Source organism: Pecten maximus, chromosome 12 (assembly GCF_902652985.1).
Source record: "Pecten maximus chromosome 12, xPecMax1.1, whole genome shotgun sequence".
NCBI classification, from domain to species: Eukaryota; Metazoa; Mollusca; class Bivalvia; order Pectinida; family Pectinidae; genus Pecten; species Pecten maximus.
In genome coordinates, this window is record NC_047026.1 from 14,502,933 (window position 1) to 14,524,205 (window position 21,273).

The window sequence follows — 21,273 nt, forward strand, 5'->3', positions numbered from 1 at the left end:
GTACAGATGTACGTATTAATAGCATGACATACACCACGTACGTGTGCAAATAGAATGACATACAATGTACACCACACGTGTGTTTATAGAATGACATATCATGGTACGCGTGTTCAGTAATAGCATGAGCGACACCGCGCGTGTCATTAGCATGACATAAATTTATACACTAAGCACGTCTATCGATAGAATGACATACACCACGCACGTCTGTACAGTTCGGGTGGTAGATAAATATATGTGTGTGTATGGTATGGTACATTCCCACGTTGTTCGGTATCAAAATGAAAGTAGCAATCACATGACACATTTCATTCGGGAGTACTTTAGAGTCTTTCATCAATCATTATAAACAGCCCAGAAATGTTCCGAGAGAGATGATCTGTAGAGGTGTGAGGGCTGGGGTCAAAGTCTTGAATCGTTGTTACTGCACCAAAAATACTCCAGCGATGAGGTTGTTACAATTTATGCGTGGTGACAAATCCTCCGTTGGGGTGGAGACCGCTCCTGGTGGCGACATTGTCGACCTGTCACAGGTAAAACCACCCTTGCCTACCGACATGAGAAGCTTTATTGAAGGCGGACAAGCGAGCATTCAGGCAGCCAAAAGGTGAGAGAATTACCTCCCTTTAACCACTAATGCCAAAACACATTGTTTGAGATGTAGATAAAAGATACAAAAAGAATTAGACTATATTTATGGTGATGCAGTTGCTAATAAAATTGCATGTTTTGAAAGAAAACAGATAATAGCATAGCCCACAAGAAAATTACAGTCACTTTTCAAATAATGATAGGATTTTGGTGGGATCAGATAGCCATTTTTTGGGGTATAGAGACAGTAACCCAGGGGTATTATATATAGAGACTATATAGATAATTCCTTAGATTTCAATTATCGTTGAACTTGGTAAGTTTTAAGGTTAAGATAAGGATGTATTGATAAGTATCTTTATCAATCAGGGTGTATTTTAAGATATCTTTGTGGAAAGGAAGAAATGTACTTTTCTAAAGAAAAGTGAAAATTTGAACATGCAATTAAACTTATTCCTCATAGAAATTTAAATAAATTTAGCAAGTATAAAAGTTTATGTATATATACATGTGTTACAAATTGTGGAGACCCAGTGCAAAGCATTTTGTTTGCCTTTGGCTCAATTAATAGATTGACAGACTTGAGCTTCCAAGTTGGCGGTCATGGGCTCGATCCCTGATGGAAACATATAATTTGAAGTTATCTTCATATTTTGTGTCACCAGAGCTTGAGACGTACGTATGTACATGTGTATCACATATGTGATATATATGTCTCGTGTCACTGACCCTTTTTTTAGATTTAAATCTTTATTGCTATATAAGATGGTATATATATATGCTAGAACTGAAATAATTTTTTATTTCAATTGCATGATAGATATTGTAACTATGTTGAAGTGATGGTTGGATAGGGATTACATCTTTGATCCTAATGTCAGTACAAATGTAATAGGAGAGGAAAAATTCATGGCTAGACTAGGGGTCGAACCTGGGACCTCTGAACTCCAGACAGATGCTCTACCAATGGAGAGTGTCCTGTTCTGCTACATTACTCCCTCCTTCAACAAAGTCTTCGACTCCAAAGACTCGCAGGAGACCCTATACCACCTCTGTGGTATTTAGTTTGGGCCATATGTAATAGGAGAGGGAAAATGCACGGCCAGAACGGGATTTGAACCCAAGACCTCCAAACACTATCCAGATGCTCTACCAAATGAGCTACCTCCAGCGTTCATCCCAGCTAGTTCAGTTCCGCTTCACAAATATACTATATATTCTTTATTTGCCTATAATTACAAATGAGCAAAAAGGTTAATATAAAATATGTCTCTATGATTACAGTGCTGTAGACAGTGGTCAGTACAAAGTGCCAAGGTCAGAGGTCAAGGTCATTGCCCCGATCTACAACCCCGACAAAGTGTTATGTATCGGGATGAATTATAAAGATCATTGTGAGGAGCAGGGTGCACCAGTACCTGAGGTGCCAGTCATCTTCAACAAATTCCCGAGTTGTATCATCGGTCCAACAGACGACTTACACTTTCCCTGAGGAGACACAGGTAAATATAGCACAGTGTTATGCCTGTCAACCTTCCCTATCTTGAGAAAATCTCCTTTTTCTTCGTCATAACATTTGACATAATAAATAAGGAAGGTAAAGCCAATGTCAGTTCAGGTGGGTGGGTCCTTCAGCGGGGTGCTTCACTTGAACTTGGATACACAAGGTATGCAGGGCGATTAACAGAGTATATAAATATAAAGAGGGGGGGAGGTTAACCGCAACAAGGACAAGTGTCACCAGGTAAGTGGGTTACTTATAATTTATTTGTCGACTAGTTTCGCCTCTATATATGCGAGGCTTCATCAGGACCTGATGAAGCCTCGCATATATAGAGGCGAAACTAGTCGACAAATAAATTATAAGTAACCCACTTACCTGGTGACACTTGTCCTTGTTGCTGTTAACCTCCCCCCCTCTTTAACATTTGACATAAGTAACAAGTAAGTTTATGATCCAGATTTTTGTACAAGCATAACTTATATATGTTATAGCATATTTTTTAGGTATAATACAATACATGTACAACAAAGTTTGACTGTAAATCAATCAGATATACATTGTGAGATACTTAAATCTAAACAAGATTGTCAGTCGACATTGCTAATAACAATGTAATAATGTGTAATTTTCTCTCCACAGAAACTAGATTGGGAGGTTGAACTGACCATTGTCATCGGAAAGGAGGCAAAGAGAGTTCCTGTAAGTCATATGTACTAATTACATGAATAATTCAAGGTCACATCAGATTTTAGGTTAAAACATGGTGCAAGGTCACAACAGGGGGTCAAGGTCACAGAAAGTTTCTAGGTGATAATTGATATAGGTAAAAAGTCAACTTGGTAATGCAGGGTCAATTTGCCTGGGTCAAGGTCACAACAGGGGTCAAGGCCACAACTTGGTCATGGACACAACTTGTCAAGATCACAACTGGTCGGGTCAAGCTCACAAAATGGTGCAAGGTCACAACTAGAGTCAAGGTCATAATAGGTCTTTAAGTGAAGGCCGTGGTCAAGTTCAATACAAAAGACATTTCATAAACATTATGCATAGAATAATGTCACAACACTTTCTTGTAAAATGTTTCAGGTTGTTTCAGGCATTCAAAAGATATGTCTTATAAATCGAGATTTAAAAAAAAACAAAAAACCTCTACTAGTTGTATATGTTTACCTGTGAATATATGAATAGAGATATGTAAAACATTATTTGGACCCATAGAGACAACATTTATAATTACAGATATACCTAGAGGGTAAAAAGAATTTTAAGCAAAAGGGGATTAGGCAATCTTGTGTCTAAATATCCACAAGGAAATGATCGATGACCAGGGGAGAATGGTGTGTAGTTGAAATTATAAAAACTTCAATTAATCACCAGCTTTGGATATGTGTTTTACAGGAGTCTGAAGGCATGGACTACATATATGGATATACAGTGGCTCACGATGTCAGCGCTCGGGACTGGCAGCTAGAGGCAGGATGCAATGGTGGTCAGTGGGTTATCGGGAAGGCAATGGATGACTTTTGTCCCCTCGGACCAGTCATTGTGACAAAAGAGGCCATCAAAGGTGAGTAATAAAGGAATTATCACGAAAAAAGCCAAATTGGCTTCTCTGAGATTATGTCAGATCAGGCTTATGAGAATATATATGAGATACATTTTTGAATACATGTGCCAGCTGTTATCCACATACATGGAAGTGTTATAATTTACACCTGTACATTTGTGCCACAGGTAGACTATTGTCACTTTTTCCACATTTCAACTCTCCTCAAAATTTGCATCTTTTATGAGAACTTGGTTTACCACTAGGTGGTTCAACACTCCCTACCCTGTTGGTTTGTGTTTCTCAGGAAGCTGAGGGAGAAACCGGTCTGTGCTGTTATGGTTGTATCCATGGGCAAGACACTTTACCCTAATTGCTCAGGATGGCATGTGACTGGCCTCTTGTATGTTGTTCAGTGATGTAGTCACCAACTACTACAAGGAGAGCCTGCCTCAAAATGACCCTTGCTGTTCACAGGCTGATAAATCCAGCAAACAAACAAAAACCACTAGGTATCCTCCTGAAATCTAGTAGAAGAACATATATATATATATTGATGTATTGGATGAGAGTTGCCTCAGATGGCAGGGGAGTGGACGCTGACAGATTTAAGCTTCATAGCTTGGATATTCTCCTGACTTGGAACTTAATCTATACCTGATCAAAACATTAAAAATGATCATATTGTTTTCTAATCCATCTGAATTATTTGTCTGTACTGAAATAGCTAACGAAGTGAGTTTATAAGTCTTGAAATTTTAGGAGAGAAATTGGAAACCATGAAGAAAAAATATTTCTTTGGAATTATCTTAGTTATAATTCTCGTTTAATGTCCCATCATTTTCAGCCATTAAAACTGACAGCATCATGTTGCCACTGCTGTTGGCCTTAAATGCTAATTGCCAGAGGCTCAGTGTTATAGAGAGTCTGTTGCTGAACTGTACATAATAATACTATGTAGTTAACATTCATCATGATCTTGAGGCCATGTACAATTTGTAGATCATCAGACTACTGCGACCTTGGTTGAAGGTCATCCATGGTGTTGTTCGGTCTATACCCTTGTACCTAGGGTGGTTTGTGTTTTTCAAGAAGCTTAGATCAGTGATCATCATGTGCTGACATGGATGTGTCATTTGGCAAAACACTATCTCCAACCGCTCTGTATAGTATGCAACTGGCCTCCTGTATAATGTTCAGTGAGGTAGCCACCAGCTACTACATTGATACCCCACCTCAAAATCACCCTGGCTATATAAATCTTGTACCTGAACTACAATCTCAAACTGCTCTGTATATCATGCAACTGGCCGCTGGTATAACGTTCCTTGAGGTAGCCACCATCAACTACTTCAAGGGGACAACCACCTCAAAATGACACTGGCTTTAAGCAAGGCAATAAACCCAGCAAAAAAAAAAAATTGATCCAGATCTCTGAATCTAATTGCAGTTAACATGAAAACCTGTGTTCTGTAGGTATACTATCATGATATTTAGCTGTTGGCTAAATTGTAATTTCTATGTTTGTGTATTTCAGATCCTCACAACCTGGCCCTGAGATGTTTGGTCAATGGTGTGGTCAAACAGGATAGTAATACAAACCAGCTTGTCCATAGATCTGCTGCAATGGTGTCCTTTATTTCAAGGTTAGAAGTGTTATGTGGTCTAGTTCATTGTACCATTGAAAGGAAAAAATGGAAACCCACGTAGGACAGTTGCCTGGTACTGATTGTAGGCTGATGGGTTTTCTCCGGGTACTCCAAATTTCCTCCTACTCCAAAATAAGGAATGTCCTTAAATGACCTGTGCTATTAATAGAATTTTAACAAAATAAATTAAACCCATAAACCATCTTGTAGCTACCATTGCTTAACCTAAAATACATCTTATATGTACATTACATAAACATTTGTGGCTTCCATTGTTGTTAGAAACTTAATGTACATGTACTTCAGGCTGCTGTTTGTTTTCTATTGTCATTCACCATTTTACCAAGAAAATATCTTAAATTACTTCGATCTACAAAAGAGAATGTGGACCACCTAACATAGCAGTCTGTATTTACCCATCAATTCTCTGGCTTTGTTTATATTCCTATCTACATATACTTTATACAGGTTCATGACCTTAAAACCAGGAGACCTCATCCTGACTGGGACGCCCCCTGGTGTTGGAGTATTTAGAAAGCCACCAGAATTTCTTAAGGTATAATATGCTTTACTCTAAAGATGTTACTACATATACAATGTACATGGATTGTGTAAACTTGCTGAATTTTATTGTTAAGCTGACATAACATGTATATCTGTGATAAGAATAGCTCTCATGGACTGGAGAAATTGATTCAATTACAACTATACTATATTTTACCAAGAATAAGTCCATGCTGAGCCCATCCCCTATTTTTCACATTTTACTGCATATATAGGTCCATATTCAGAATACAGAAGCCAACCCTACTTTTGAATGTCTAATCTACCCAGGGGAAAAAAAAGACAAATTACATTGATTACAAAATAATAAAGAAAGATCAGTGATCAAATGGGGAAAAAAAATATGAAAAGAGAGATATTGTTTGCAGTTGTCTAATATAAAAGAAAAGTGCTTAATTTTGCATTGATTTCAACAATGGATATTTGTTTTTCAGAGAGGTGATGTTGTAGAATGTGAAATTGAGGGAATTGGAAGTGTCATCAACAAGGTTGTTTAGCTGATGTAGGAACTGTATAGCCAACATCATCAACTCTTCCCCAGCATGATGGCTCCATCAGGAAATCCTTCATACTTGTTATTATTTTGATGTGATACTCTGATTATTTTATGTAGTATGGTGATTATTCCAGTATATTTTGATAACTTCTTGATGTCAGCTTTTATTTCATACATACATGTACAATATACGATTATCACTGTATGGTAAATTAAAGCTGTTATTTATGTATGTAAGGGTTAAATTGTCTTTCTGGTGGTTTTATCAAAAGATAAAGCTTTGCAGTCCATTCCCTTGTAAGACACTTGCGTTGGTTATTAATGAACTGTACATGGTACATTGTATATTAGCATATAATCTGAATTAATAGGCTGAACTCTTAACGGATTTCTTTTTCTGATATCTGCAGTCCAAAAAATTGTATAGCTTGAAAGCCACATGAAAGCATACTGAACTCTTTAATATTTTCAACATGAAGTACTGTAGCTTGTAGCTAGCATCTTAACATTGGTGGTTTCCTGATGGCTTTCATATATTTAAAGTATTAAAAGCATTTTAAATTTTGATGGTCATTTCGTTACAAGTGGCTGTGAGTACTTTCCTGTTTAGAACAATATAAATCAAATATTTAGGAAATGATTTGTTAATTATACAACACAACAATGGAGGGGGTTTCTAAATTTATCAAACTTACATCATGGTTGAGAAAGAGTTGATGTCATTTAATCCACTGTCAGACTGATAATGCATTTACAATGTTGAATGATAGAGATATTATTACATATCCAAGATGCAATATTTTTACATAATATCCAAGATTTAAATTTATTTTATTTTAATCATAAACTAATCATTAATGATCCATAAAATCACTGGTTATGATATTCTATATATGTTTATTGTTATAAAATTAGTTATGTACATGTATGTGAATGTCTGTATATTTGCAGTACATATTTTTGTGTGGATGTAAATTTAAAGTAAAGGATGAAGAATTTGAATCATGTTATGAGTTTACATAGATATAGATTGTAATTTCCGTATGTTTGAGGTATGGGTGTAAAGTAGAGAATGGAAATTTGAAACTTTTTATGAGTTTACATGCATAGATTGTAATTTCTGAAGAGACTTACTGATGTAAGCAGATACTTGTATATCAGATATACACGTCTCTGATGTAAGTAACTTGCTCTTGTTTTGAATCCTGTATTTTAATTGATGCATTGAATGACCACTGCCATAATTTGATGTCAATTAGATCAAGCTTCAACCAGAATTGAAATTTTCAGTTTATGAATAAATGAATTGTTAATATTTTAAAAACATGGTTTATTTATTAATATTAAAAATGTCTCTTTTTTCCACAACGACTTGCCATAAACGTTATGTATAGGGAATTATCAAAGTTGGGGATTTTTTTTTCGGGATTACACAATTTAGACCAGCATGCTGTATGTGTGTCTCTGGTAACCTAAGACCTTGAATCAAGTAAGCAAGCATACTATTCTGGAGGATACACTTGTTACATAGAGGACAATAGGTTTTACTTAGAATTATCGCAAGAAGCTGTCATTTGCATATGTGTGATAATGCACATTTTAAGTTTCTTGATGGAAGTTGTGCCTTTAACAATACACATACAGTAAGTGTTATCTTAGTCTGTGCTTCATCGTTAGTTACACATTTGAATGAAACCATGTATATAATGTAGCATTCATTGTCTAAGTTTTTGGAGACAGAATACCATGGACGGTCGATCACATCAAACCGAGAAAAACTATATAATGGATTAGTATTTAATGCCTTGATATGGCAAGTCAATTCAACAGTTATGCAAAAAGATTGTCAACCCTGTTTTTTTCTTTAATTTAAATGAGTTATCCTTGTATATAAACCTCGGGGATTGAAATAATCACCAGCAGTATATATACCATCTGCAATCTCCAAGTACATGTACATGTATTGTACAAAGGACACTCAAGCTAAATTTTAGCACGTTTCAAAACAATTTGAGGGTTAGATAAATTCGAGCAGGTGTAAAAATAGATATAAATTTGTAGATGGGTTCTCAAAAATGTGACATTGGACAAACGGCTAATGTCGACTTGTGGGGTGCACCCCGCAAATCAATCAGAATTTCAAAATTTTTTCTTATTTCCGTTCATTTCCTCGCCAAAAAGCACATCCGCAGTGAGATTTAATTAATTCTGAATTATGGGGCGACGAAAATACTTTAAAATCCGACAAGGGTAACACTACATGTACATTTGTACATATGCGCACATTACATAGCGGTTGCATATAACCAATAAGCTGTTTAACACCAAACAGACGCTTGAAGTTACACGGACAGGAGCGTTTCATCCTTCTAAGCAGGGGTTTACTTGATTTAACATTGAAATTTACAATCAACTGGATTATGACGTCATATCATAGTTATTGTGTTATCACGTGCTCTTTGGCATTATGACGTCATCGTTGATATGCCTCACGACCATTCTAGATCTGTGTAGCCGTGTCTACAGGTGAATTGTCAAGCTTAAGTTTCTACAGGACATCAGAAAAACAAACACCGTTTTACAAGTTAATCAGGTAAGTATCTTATCCATACAAAATTCTTTTATTATCAAAATTACTGCCATCACAGGTAAATTAAATGTATTCTACTGTAGCGGGACTGGACTGGGTCGATCATCGGTGACCAGGTAGCTCAATTGCTAGAGCATCCGGCTAGTGTTCGGAGGTCCCGGGTTCGAACCCCGGTCTGGCCGCTACATTTTCTCCTCTCCTGTTACACTACGATCTGCTGGCTATCATTTTAGCCTGGGCTCAATTCTTCAAACGTTGCTTAGTAAAATTCCATTTCCCCTTTACTTCAAAACCTGTGATTGTGTATTCCTTTAAATAGGACGGTAGCAAGACACAGACGAGTGTCTCCCTGTAGTTTCATAAACTTTTGTCAAATAAGTTTTACCAGAAAAGTTTTCATCGATGTTTTATAATTGTTGTTAAATTGCGATTATCCTAATCACCTTTTGAACACAAGGGCCATATGGAGTCTTTATTTCTTGAACTGTTAATTTCTTCGGTAACAACGAAATTACCACAACGTATGTTCCGTGTCTGATGTATATGATGTAGACAATCTTTTGTTTACTTTGTACCTACTTATCCATTTGGTTTTGCCATTGTCTATACACAGTTGTCAGTTTTTCATAGAGCAAAAGCAAGATGCGGGCTCCATTAAAAAATCCCTCCCGCTGAACCGTCTGACATTCATCAACAACCCCATATATGTTCTTCTTTTATTCAGCATGGATCAATTGTCGGAGAAATGGAAAGAAACACAAGATATTTTGGATAAAGCAGCAGAATCGTTGGAAACAATGATGAATGTCGGTAAGTTGGACGACTCTCGACATTTGTAATCTGAAAATGGTTCCATCTATCTTGTTTGATTTGGTTTATATTTACCTGTGGCAGTTTTGTCACTTTTTTATTATCTTTATTTTCCTTCACTTTTTGTGATCTTGTTTTTAGCCTATTCTCTCGATTGCATTTTCCAAAACGTTTTCTAAACGAAAGTTGGCAGTATATATTACATGTATGTCATTGAACGATGTTTTTAATCGAGTGTTTCTTCATAAACTTAACCATAACGGTTGGATGTGGTCAGATTATTTTATGTACCTGGCTTGTCTATGTCATGATAATTACGAAAATGTTTGTACTGTTCCCTTTATGCTTGTTTTGCATTTGGATGAAATAAAAACTATAAATCCCGCAAATGTTTTGCCGAGCGACATAGCGACAAAGCGACAAATATACGTAGAAAGTCAAAACGAGAAACCCCATAACTAACGACAAAAATCGCACCGCTGTGAGAATGTTTTTGACAGCAAACGACTGTTACCTTTTTTTCACTCTTCTAGAATGCTTTGTTTTTTGGGTGTGTGTTTTTTTTTACTATTGTTATAGACTAATTGCTTTTAATAATTTGTGATAAGTTTCTGATTTTTAATTACTTGTGTGTGATAAATTAAGCTTCCTGGTTGTTGTAAATACATGCCTGTTGCTATTATTTTTGCATGTTATTGTTGTTTATGTCACAGCGTGTATATTTAACTGTCTTTTTGTCGCAATAATATCTCTAACGTTACAGACCTAACGTTTATTGGCTTATCTTTATAAAATGCGACATCGCTCCACGGCAGTCCGAGTTTCCTCTGACCCTCCGCCGCCTGATAATGGTAAATCTTAAACGTCCAAAAGTCAATAGCGATAATAAGATTATGAGAATCATTCGGACGGTGGCTACAGAGGATCAGTATTCGAGTCCACACCAGATCAGATTAATTAAGATGGTTCATGTATCGATATTCACATATTGATATGTTTGTTTAGATATCTATGTTTAAATTTGTAGCTGAATGTCTTCAGAGAGCCGGAGAAGAGTGCGTTAGACGCAATGAACTCATAGCAACTGGTAATTACAAAATTAACTACACTTATATATTGAACAATGGAGATTCATTATTATGCTATAACAATAGAAATGCTATTCAGATATACATGTACATGTAGATTATATTATGACTTAGATAAGACAAGGCAGCAACAAAAGATTATAACTTATGTATAACTACCAGCTTATATATTTATCAATGTATGGAATCTTAATCAGTCGGAATAGATAAAAAGTTTTCATTCTATTTTATATAACATTATCTCGCAGCACTGATCGGACCAGCCTCCAGGGAATGTCAGGAAAGGGATATCAAGTCTGAAAAATGGAGAAAATTTCTCTTCGAGAGGAATTATCCGGTAGAGTTTGTAACTGGTGAGTAAATCACACTTTTTTGGTGTAGACGGTTGTTTAAAGTCACATTTAACGTTACATATTTAGAAATTATTATATGAAAATGAGTTTGATTGTTAGGCAATACACTTGTAAACAGTAACTTATATGTTAAAAAAATGATTTTGTAGCGATATTTTCTTCATCTCTGACAAGAAGTATCATTATGCCATATTATATACAGAGTTACGACCCATTAATCTTTTCGAGATAGCATGTCTCTCAGAAGATACTTTTTTTACCTTTTTTATTTATTTATTTTATCAGGGACATACAATATATACGTCCCTGATTTTACAACAACTTTGAAACAAGTTATATATTAACTTATATTAATCACGCTTATTGCCTGGATGGAAGAGCGCGAGGAGTCTTGGGCCTTTCTATGGGAAGAAACCGATATATACCCATGATGGTGTTCTGGCCCAGAGAATGGGGAGGGGGGGGGGGGAGCTTTACAGGATAAATACTGTTATAAAAACCTATATAATTAGTGATACAACAAAAGTTCCAAAGATCTTGAAGTTTGTGCGTTTTTAACCTATCGTGAGAAAAATATAAATCTTGTGACAGTTAAGGCACTGGACTTTTGTTAATTACTTGTTTCCATTAACAGTTGTTTCGTTTGCTGTATCGAAGTAAAACTCTTCAGAACTTATGTTAATTGCTCAACGAATTAACGACATTAATTAATAGATCATTTTCATTATCATTCCAGAGCCCCGCTGGTACCAGATTTTAAAGAGCTATAGGCCCAGCAGGTCCATGTACGACGGACTGGGAATGGTAACGTTTTCTTTATTAACTTTACTCCTAGGGAGGAATATATTATTTTGGACAATGTTTATGTCATTTTTTTTTATTTGCAACAACATTTACTCATTTTAACAAAAATCATCCAACTCCAAGGTAAGATATTTAAACAAAAAAATATATCAAGAACTGTTTTGCTTAAACCAAATGCGATTTAAAATAATAATAATAATTTGGAGTTTATTATACCCCTATATATAAGTTTTAAAAAACTTATTTCCGGGTCCTATTCCTGTATACTTTGTCTGTAACAGTTGTAATCATTTGTAATATACATATTGGAATGAAATAAAGTTTAAATTAACATTACCGTCTCTGTGCGGTGCGCAAACAATATAATATATGCAATCTAAGGCACAGGGCTTGGTACAAAATTCCAATCAACAGTCCATACGTATATTTGTGTGTATTGGTTTGACTCAAATTACTTATCCCACGGCTATATATGGTATTGGATTGAAGGCGAAGGTACATGTACCGTGCCTGAAATCACGGGGACTTGGCACAACCTACGAGCAATGTACATGTATATGTACAAATTGGATAGACCGTGGGTTAGAAATTGTATCACGCCCCTGTGCATGGAATCGTCATCAAGAGATTTACTTCCTTTTTTCAGCACACACGTCAGAAAATCACAATGGTAGATGTAGCTGTACAGACCGATTCCACTTCTGTCAACATGTTTTGGTGTGGGGAAGTTGGCGCCTGTCAAAAATGAGAAAAAGTCGGCTACAAGGGCCTGGAAAATGTGCTGCTGCGGACGGCAGTAGGAACTATTGATACCATGTGTGACATTTATGTATTGGTCGATAACTATATACCTAAAACATATATATGGAATACTCAATATGTAACTTGAGTAGATGATATTTAGATGTAAAATTTCATCATATGAATAAAAAAAAAAACAGAATAATAGTTAGTAGATAAAATATCATAACAGTAAACAAATGTATAAACAAATAGTAAATAATAATCAATATTTAATATAGAATAACAGTAATAAACAAACAGGATAACAATGAATAAAATACATAAACAATGACTTGTACACCAGAATGTGTAAACAACATTTTTGTTTTGTTAACAACATTTATGCATCTTGGTGGACTTTTGTGTCAGCAAGACTAGAAATTAAATAGGAAATATTGATCGTTCAAAGATTTTTTCTAAACTTATATAAACGTTTGGGGCAGATTGTAAAAATAGACAAACAATGTGGTTAGTTTCATTATTAATATCATTTAGGGTTGAATGAATGAAATGTTTCAGATTGTTTGAATTTATATTAAGAATTCCAGTCGGGATAATCATAGCAATGAGTATTAGATGGTATCAGGCAGAGCTGAGACCGAGTAAGATGCGTTACACGTATTAAACGAGATCAAATTTATTTATTATTTTTATGAGAAATTATTTTCGGCAGGTCCAACAAAAACATAGCACCTATTTCATCTTGTGCTTTTCGGCATTAGTGAAAGTTATGGCTGAAGTTGCGACAGAGCTCGGAGGTTGTAACTTTCGGTGGAACTGCGTCGGTTACTGGAACGGGGAGCGACAGAGCACTACCCCCGGGAAGGTAGCTGATAGGTTTCGCCTAGGGATAATGATAAACGTATTTAGTTTTTATTGGCTTTAGGTTGTTAATTAAATATTATGATTAAGAACACGTCAATTTAATTGTCCTAGTCATATGTGATAAATTCGTGTTCGATGTTAAATTACCAAAATTGATGAAATGATCTCGTTCACTACTGTAGATCTTGTTTGTAGGGAGATATGTTTGGCGCTCTGACTTACTGTTTATCGTAAATATTTGGTTGAGATTCAGTTATGTGTAAAACAATGTTTGAAAACCACATTTGAGTCATTTTTATTTTCTGTTTTATCGTTTTGATTGATTCCCTTTGGTTATAAAATAAAATATCTTTTTAACATTTCGAATTTTCTGGTTGTTCTAGCGAATTCTGTTGTATAAACATTTCTTCTTATTGCTGGTAATATCTGTATACACCTACTGGTATATTTTTGTGACCAACTATACACATTTTATTTAGAATTTTCGATGTCAAGTTATATCGTTTTGTATCAAACATATTGAATATCAATTATATTATACTAATGTACATTTATGAACTGTATTTTGATATAGGTGCATACTGATGTTTTTATATTATATCTCGATATACTAGTATCTGACTATCCTTTGCAGTGTTCTATTGTACAATCTACAATTTACAATTATAATTCTTTATTTTAAATGCCATATCTGCATACTGATATATTTATTTTACTCGATGATATAACTGCCTTTTCTGTTTCGATTCTTATTCTCACAAATATTTAAATGAAGTGTAAATTAAACTTCATATTGTTTCCAGTCAATGATATTGTGTTATCTTTATCCAAACGATATCTTCTACAGTTTTCATCCACATTGCGGACACTGAACACAGGCACACGTTACGATGTATAGAATTGTCTTGGGTGGAACATTCCATCATTTTATGGGAGTTATGCCCCCTATCGTATCTTTGAGGACAAAATGTTGTCCGGAAAAATCTTAAGTTTTGAGCCAAACAATACGACACCTCGGTGGACGTCACACAGGGACTTGGCACGGATTTTTAACACATTGCCCATATTAACAGTGTACATTACAGATACTATAAAACATAATATATAGATCGTGGGTTGGGAATTCGAGCCGAGTCCCTGTGACTCATCATAACAATTTCCATTCACACATCTTTATGGCAGTAATGTTCCTTTACCTATTTCTAACGAAAAGAATCTTGCTAATAAATAAGTGGGAGTGGCAGATTGAAAACCAAGGTGTGTACTGTGAAGCGGATACCACCACAAAATACTGCCATAACAATAGAGTGAATATAAACACTACAATAACCTCTCTATAAAGAACGCTCTACAATACTGTACCTACAACTAGCCTCTCTATAAAGGACACTCTACAATACCTACAACTAACCTCTCTATAAAGGACGCTCTACAATACCTACAACTAACCTCTCCATAAAGGACGCTCTACAATATGTACAACTAACCTCTCCATAAAGTACGCTCTACAATAACTACAACTAACCTCTCTATAAAGGACACTCTACAATACCTACAACTAACCTCTCTATAAAGGACGCTCTACAATACCTACAACTAACCTCTCTATAAAGGACGCTCTACAATACCTACAACTAACCTCTCTATAAAGGACACTCTACAATGCATACAACTAACCTCTCCATAAAGGACGCTCTACAATGCCTACAACTAACCCCTCCATAAAGGACACTCTACAATACATACAACTAACCTCTCTATAAAGGACGCTCTACAATACCTACAACTAACCTCTCTATAAAGGACACTCTACAATACATACAACTAACCACTCCATAAAGGGCACTCTACAATACATACAACTAACCTCTCTATAAAGGACACTCTACAATACCTACAACTAACCTCTCTATAAAGGACACTCTACAATACATACAACTAACCTCTCCATAAAGGACGCTCTACAATACATACAACTAACCTCTCCATAAAGGACGCTTTACAATACCTACAACTAACCTCTCTATAAACGACGCTCTACAATATGTACAACTAACCTCTCTATAAAGGACACTCTACAATACTTACAACTAACCTCTCTATAAAGGACACTCTACAATACCTACAACTAACCTCTCTATAAAGGACACTCTACAATACATACAACTAACCTCTCCATAAAGGACGCTCTACAATACATACAACTAACCTCTCCATAAAGGACGCTTTACAATACCTACAACTAACCTCTCTATAAAGGACACTCTACAATATGTACAACTAACCTCTCTATAAAGGACGCTCTACAATACCTACAACTAACCTCTCTATAAAGGACACTCTACAATACCTACAACTAACCTCTCTATAAAGGACGCTCTACAGTACCTACAACTGACCTCTCTATAAAGGACGCTCTACAATGCCAACAACTTACCTCTCCATAAAGGACACTCTACAATGCCTACAACTAACCTCTCCATAAAGGACACTCTACAATACCTACAACTAACCTCTCTATAAAGGACACTCTACAATATGTACAACTAACCTCTCCATAGAGACACTCTATACTTCCTACAACTAACCTCTCCATAAAGGACACTCTACAATGCATACAACTAACCTCTCCATAAAGGACACTCTACAATATGTCAACTAACCTCTCTATAAAGGACGCTCTACAATATGTACAACTAACCTCTCTATAAAGGACGCTCTACAATATGTACAACTAACCTCTCTATAAAGGACGCTCTACAGTACCTACAACTAACCTCTCTATAAAGGACGCTCTACAATACCTACAACTAACCTCTCTATAAAGGACGCTCTACAATATGTACAACTAACCTCTCTATAAAGGACGCTCTACAATACCTACAACTAACCTCTCTATAAAGGACGCTCTACAATATGTACAACTAACCTCTCTATAAAGGACGCCCTACAATATGTACAACTATCCTCTCTATAAAGGACACTCTACAATACCTACAACTAACCTCTCTATAAAGGACACTCTACAATATGTACAACTAACCTCTCTATAAAGGACGCTCTGCAATATGTACAACTAACCTCTCTATAAAGGACGCTCTACAATATGGACAACTATCCTCTCTATAAAGGACACTCTACAATACCTACAACTAACCTCTCTATAAGGACACTCTACAATATGTACAACTAACCTCTCTATAAAGGACGCTCTACAATATGTACAACTAACCTCTCTATAAAGGACGCTCTACAATACCTACAACTAACCTCTCTATAAAGGACGCTCTACAATATGTACAACTATCCTCTCTATAAAGGACACTCTACAATACCTACAACTAACCTCTCTATAAAGGACACTCTACAATATGTACAACTAACCTCTCTATAAAGGACGCTCTACAATATGTACAACTAACCTCTCTATAAAGGACACTCTACAATACATACAACTAACCTCTCTATAAAGGACACTCTACGATACCTACAACTAACCTCTCCACAAAGGACACTCTACAATACCTACAACTAACCTCTCTATAAAGGACACTCTACAATACATACAACTAACCTCTCTATAAAGGACACTCTACAATACCTACAACTAACCTCTCTATTAAGGACACTCTACAATACCTACAACTAACCTCTCTATAAAGGACGCTCTACACTACCTACAACAAACCTCTCCATAAAGGACACTCTACAATATGTACAACTAACCTCTCTATAAAGGACGGTTGGTGCAATGGTCATACACTAGCTTTATACATAGCCGACCAGGGTTTTATTCCCGATCTTAAAGGAAAAATTACGAATTGCTAATAACTAATGAAATAAACCTAAATGGAACACACTTTTCCAGTGTATGTAACATAGATGGCGACAGTTTAAGGTTTAATAGTCGATAAAGGCTAGTCATACATGTTTTTCAGGAGTTTGTAAGCTCCAAATATCTCCTGCGGATGCTTTCTCCCTCCGACAACATGTTCGAAAATCATGGTGAAATTAACAACCAGCGAAATAAATTCTGTTAAACAAATAAATGAATCAATTTGATCAACAAATCGCAGTGAGGTGGAAGCTCTAGCATTTGACTTCACGACGGTCTAAACCCAGCTCGCAGTCCCTGTCAGGGTTGAAACAAACCTTTGGAATGTAACAACTTTAAAGGGACTATATCTTGAGATCCAACACGTAGGTAGAGTACATAAACATGCATGGCTTAATCATATAGACAACCTGTAACTCTGCAGTCGAGCTGGAACTGTGATGGTTATGGACAATTTCTGTGGCATGTACTGAAGTTAGACAACGTTGAGCAGGGTCAGTACTTCGATGGTCGGCCGCTCATTTGTACCCCCGATGTATATTACAGATCCACTTTCAGTTTCCCGTATTTCGCCAAATCAAACCGACTTCCGGGTTTCTACCATCATTTCACTTTCTTGTAGTCAACTATCTTCCTTTTCTGTGTATCTTCCCGTGACTGGTGACATTGGCGATAGTTTGAATCTGCCGCCCCTATCGTAACAGTTTCGATCTTCATTTCGTCCTCATCTTTCTTCCCTCTCTGTCCTATCTTCGTGTAATTTATTTTCTTCTATAGATGTCTCCTTGTCCCCCATCCTCATATGACCCTGACTGTTGGTGTCTCCTTGACACCCGTCCTCATATGACCCTGTCTGTTGGTGTCTCCTTGACACCCGTCCTCATATGACCCTGTATGTTGGTGTCTCCTTGACACCCGTCCTCATATGACCCTGGATTTTGGTGTCTCCTTGACCTCCATCCTCATATGACACTGGCTGTTGGCGTATCCTTGACACCCGTCCTCATATGACCCTGACTGTTGGTGTCTCCTTGACATCCGTCCTCATATGACCCTGGATGTTGGTGTCTCCTTGACCTCCATCCTCATATGACACTGGCTGTTGGCGTATCCTTGACACCCGTCCTCATATGACACTGGCTGTTGGCGTATCCTTGACACCCGTCCTCATATGACACTGGCTGTTGGTGTATCCTTGACACCCGTCCTCATATGACACTGGCTGTTGGTGTATCCTTCACACCCGTCCTCATATGACACTGGATGTTGGTGTCTCCTTGACACCCGTCCTCATATGACACTGGCTGTTGGTGTCTCCTTCACACCCGTCCCCGTATGATCCTAACAGTTGTTTTTTCTCCTTCACACCCTCCCAATATGACCCTGCCTTTGGGTGTCTCCTTCAAACCCTCCCAATATGACCCTGCCTGTTGGTGTCTCCTTCAAACCCTCCCCATATGACCCTGCCTGTTGGTGTCTCCTTGTCACCCTCCCCATATGACCCTGCCTGTTGGTATCTCCTTGTCACGTTCCCAATATGACCCTGCCTTTTGGTGTCTCCTTCACACCCTCCCCATATAACCCTGCCTGTTGGTGTTTTCTTGTCACCCTTCCAATATGACCCTGCCTGTTGTTGTCTCCTTGACACCCGTCCCCATATGACCCTGCCTTTGGTGTCTCATTGTCACCCTCCCAATATGACCCTGGCTGTTGGTGTCTCCTTGTCACCCTCCCAATACGACCCTGTCTTTTGGTGTGTCCTTCAAACCCTCCCCATATGACCCTGCCTGTTGGTGTCTCCTTCAAACCCTCCCAATATGACCCTGCCTGTTGGTGTCTCCTTGTCACCCTCCCCATATGACCCTGCCTGTTGGTGTCTCCTTGTCACCCTCCCAATATGACCCTGCCTTTTGGTGTCTCATTGTCACCCTCCCAATATGACCCTGCCTGTTGGTGTTTCCTTGTCACCCTCCCAATATGACCCTGCCTTTTGGTGTCTCATTGTCACCCTCCCAATATGACCCTGCCTGTTGGTGTCTCATTGTCACCCTCCCAATATGACCCTGGCTGTTATAAGGACGTAAACCCCCTAACAAATATACATAGGGTAAGGCACACAATTGTGCGCTATATAGGCAAGTGGTAGGTAATGGTTAACAAAGATTTGTCACAAAAATCAATACACATCATTTAAATTTACACTAATCTGATTCGTTTATATGTACAAAAAGTTGGGTCCAATGTCATGCTGATTTTTAATGTATATTGATCGAATTACTTTTCAATATGGTTGATAGTCATCTGATTCTCAAAGCCTTTTAATCAATCACCACGGGTCGAAACACTACATGCCATTAAAGGGCTGTGGAACATACTGACCCTTCCCTGGTCCTTCACAATGTATGACAGAATTAATCAGGCTGTGCTGTATTAAAGGAATCATTCAGTTAACTGGTTTACAGAGGTGTTAGTTGACATTTGTGTCATGGTAACAACTATATTTTACTAACCGTGACGTCATACCGTAAAGAATGCTGGTCAAACCATCAACCGCCAATGGGCGGCTGTCCTGTTTAAACAAAACACCTTCCGCGTAGAACTGGTTACGATTTTATAACATACCATTGTCAGCTTGAGGGAATATTCCACGCGAATACATTTTGCGTTTCTTTTAACAGATTATCGATTAATATGAGGTTTCATTGTTAACGGAAGGTCTCCGCGTCCGTGCTGGCCACGTATTGAACGCAGGTGCATGTTACTGTACAATGGTATTTTCTCGGTGTGATACAAATGTGACCAGTCGCTGTGATATTCTGTCGCTCACCTGGAGTGTCACGTCATTTTCCACACCAATGTATTGTTATGGTATACACATATTTAACAAGTTGTTCAAATGTTATTGAAGATTTTTCTACATTAAGTTTTCAATATTTTGTTTGGAAATGATACAGAACGATTCGCTGTAGGAACAACTGCTGCTAGTATGGCTGTCGGGCTTACAGTTTCTGTATACGGATATCAGGCTTACATTTTCTGTATACGGATATCGGGCCTACATTTTCTGTATACGAATATCGGGTCTTCAGGTTCTGTAAACGGATATAAGGCCTACAGTTTCTGTATCCGGATATTGGGGCTACATTTTCTGTATCCGGATATCGGGCTTACAGTTTCTGTATCCGGATATCGGGCTTACAGTTTCTGTATATGGATATTGGGCCTACAGTTTCTGTATCCGGATATTGGGCCTATAGTTTCTGTATCCGGATATTAGGCCTACAGTTTCTGTATACGGATATCGGGCTTACAGTTTCTGTATCCGGATATCGGGCTTATAGTTTCTGTATCCGGATATCGGGCTTATAGTTTCTGTATCCGGATATCGGGCTTACAGTTTCTGTATCCGGATATCGGGCTTACAGTTTCTGCATCCGGATATCGGGCTTACAGTTTCTGTATCCGGATATCGGGCTAACAGTTTCTGTATCCGGATATCGGGCCTTCAGATTCTGTATCCGGATATTGGGCCTACCGTTTCTGTATCCGAATATTCTATATTCTGCTCCTCTTAGTAAATTGAAATATATTAAATTAAATTGGTGCAAATCATTCACACAGAAGAAGAAGGATTTCAAAGACCTTGCTTTCCTTCCCCTACTGAGCCATGTCCCTTAGGCCGCTGGGGAAATGAGCGCCTTCAGTTTACTTATACAAAATTTCGCTTACCACAAGGATGCCTCAGATCAAATTTGGTCCAAATCCTCTTACAATACATGTAGCTGCATATTGGGAATTTTCCATACTAAAAGCAGTCGGCCTTTCCATGTCG

The 21,273-nt window shown here is 37.3% G+C and overlaps 2 protein-coding genes across 2 annotated transcripts; both read left to right on the forward strand.

Annotated features, from left to right (window-relative positions):
• The first annotated feature begins 345 nt into the window (after positions 1-345).
• On the forward strand, positions 346-7,668 carry LOC117339575 (fumarylacetoacetate hydrolase domain-containing protein 2-like). The gene is given in 8 exon segments (XM_033901259.1): positions 346-610; positions 1,879-2,077; positions 2,079-2,096; positions 2,738-2,797; positions 3,497-3,665; positions 5,182-5,290; positions 5,762-5,849; positions 6,292-7,668. Coding segments are annotated over 8 exon segments (939 nt in total). The 5' UTR covers positions 346-377; the 3' UTR covers positions 6,355-7,668.
• A 1,016-nt stretch (positions 7,669-8,684) lies between these two features.
• On the forward strand, positions 8,685-14,297 carry LOC117339787. Its single transcript, XM_033901497.1, has 6 exons — positions 8,685-8,946; positions 9,668-9,753; positions 10,781-10,840; positions 11,090-11,194; positions 11,931-11,998; positions 12,645-14,297. The coding sequence occupies exons 2-6, from the start codon at positions 9,669-9,671 to the stop codon at positions 12,744-12,746; spliced, it is 420 nt and encodes a 139-aa protein (XP_033757388.1). The 5' UTR covers positions 8,685-8,946; position 9,668; the 3' UTR covers positions 12,747-14,297.
• Positions 14,298-21,273: the final 6,976 nt, after the last annotated feature.

Coding starts and splice junctions, on each gene's coding strand:
- LOC117339787 (XM_033901497.1), top strand. CDS start 9,669: ATGGATCAATTGTCGGAGAAATGGAAAGAAACACAAGATATTTTGGAT. Junction 10,841..11,089: donor CAATGAACTCATAGCAACTG/GTAATTACAAAA, acceptor ATTATCTCGCAG/CACTGATCGGACCAGCCTCC. Junction 11,999..12,644: donor TGTACGACGGACTGGGAATG/GTAACGTTTTCT, acceptor TCCTTTTTTCAG/CACACACGTCAGAAAATCAC.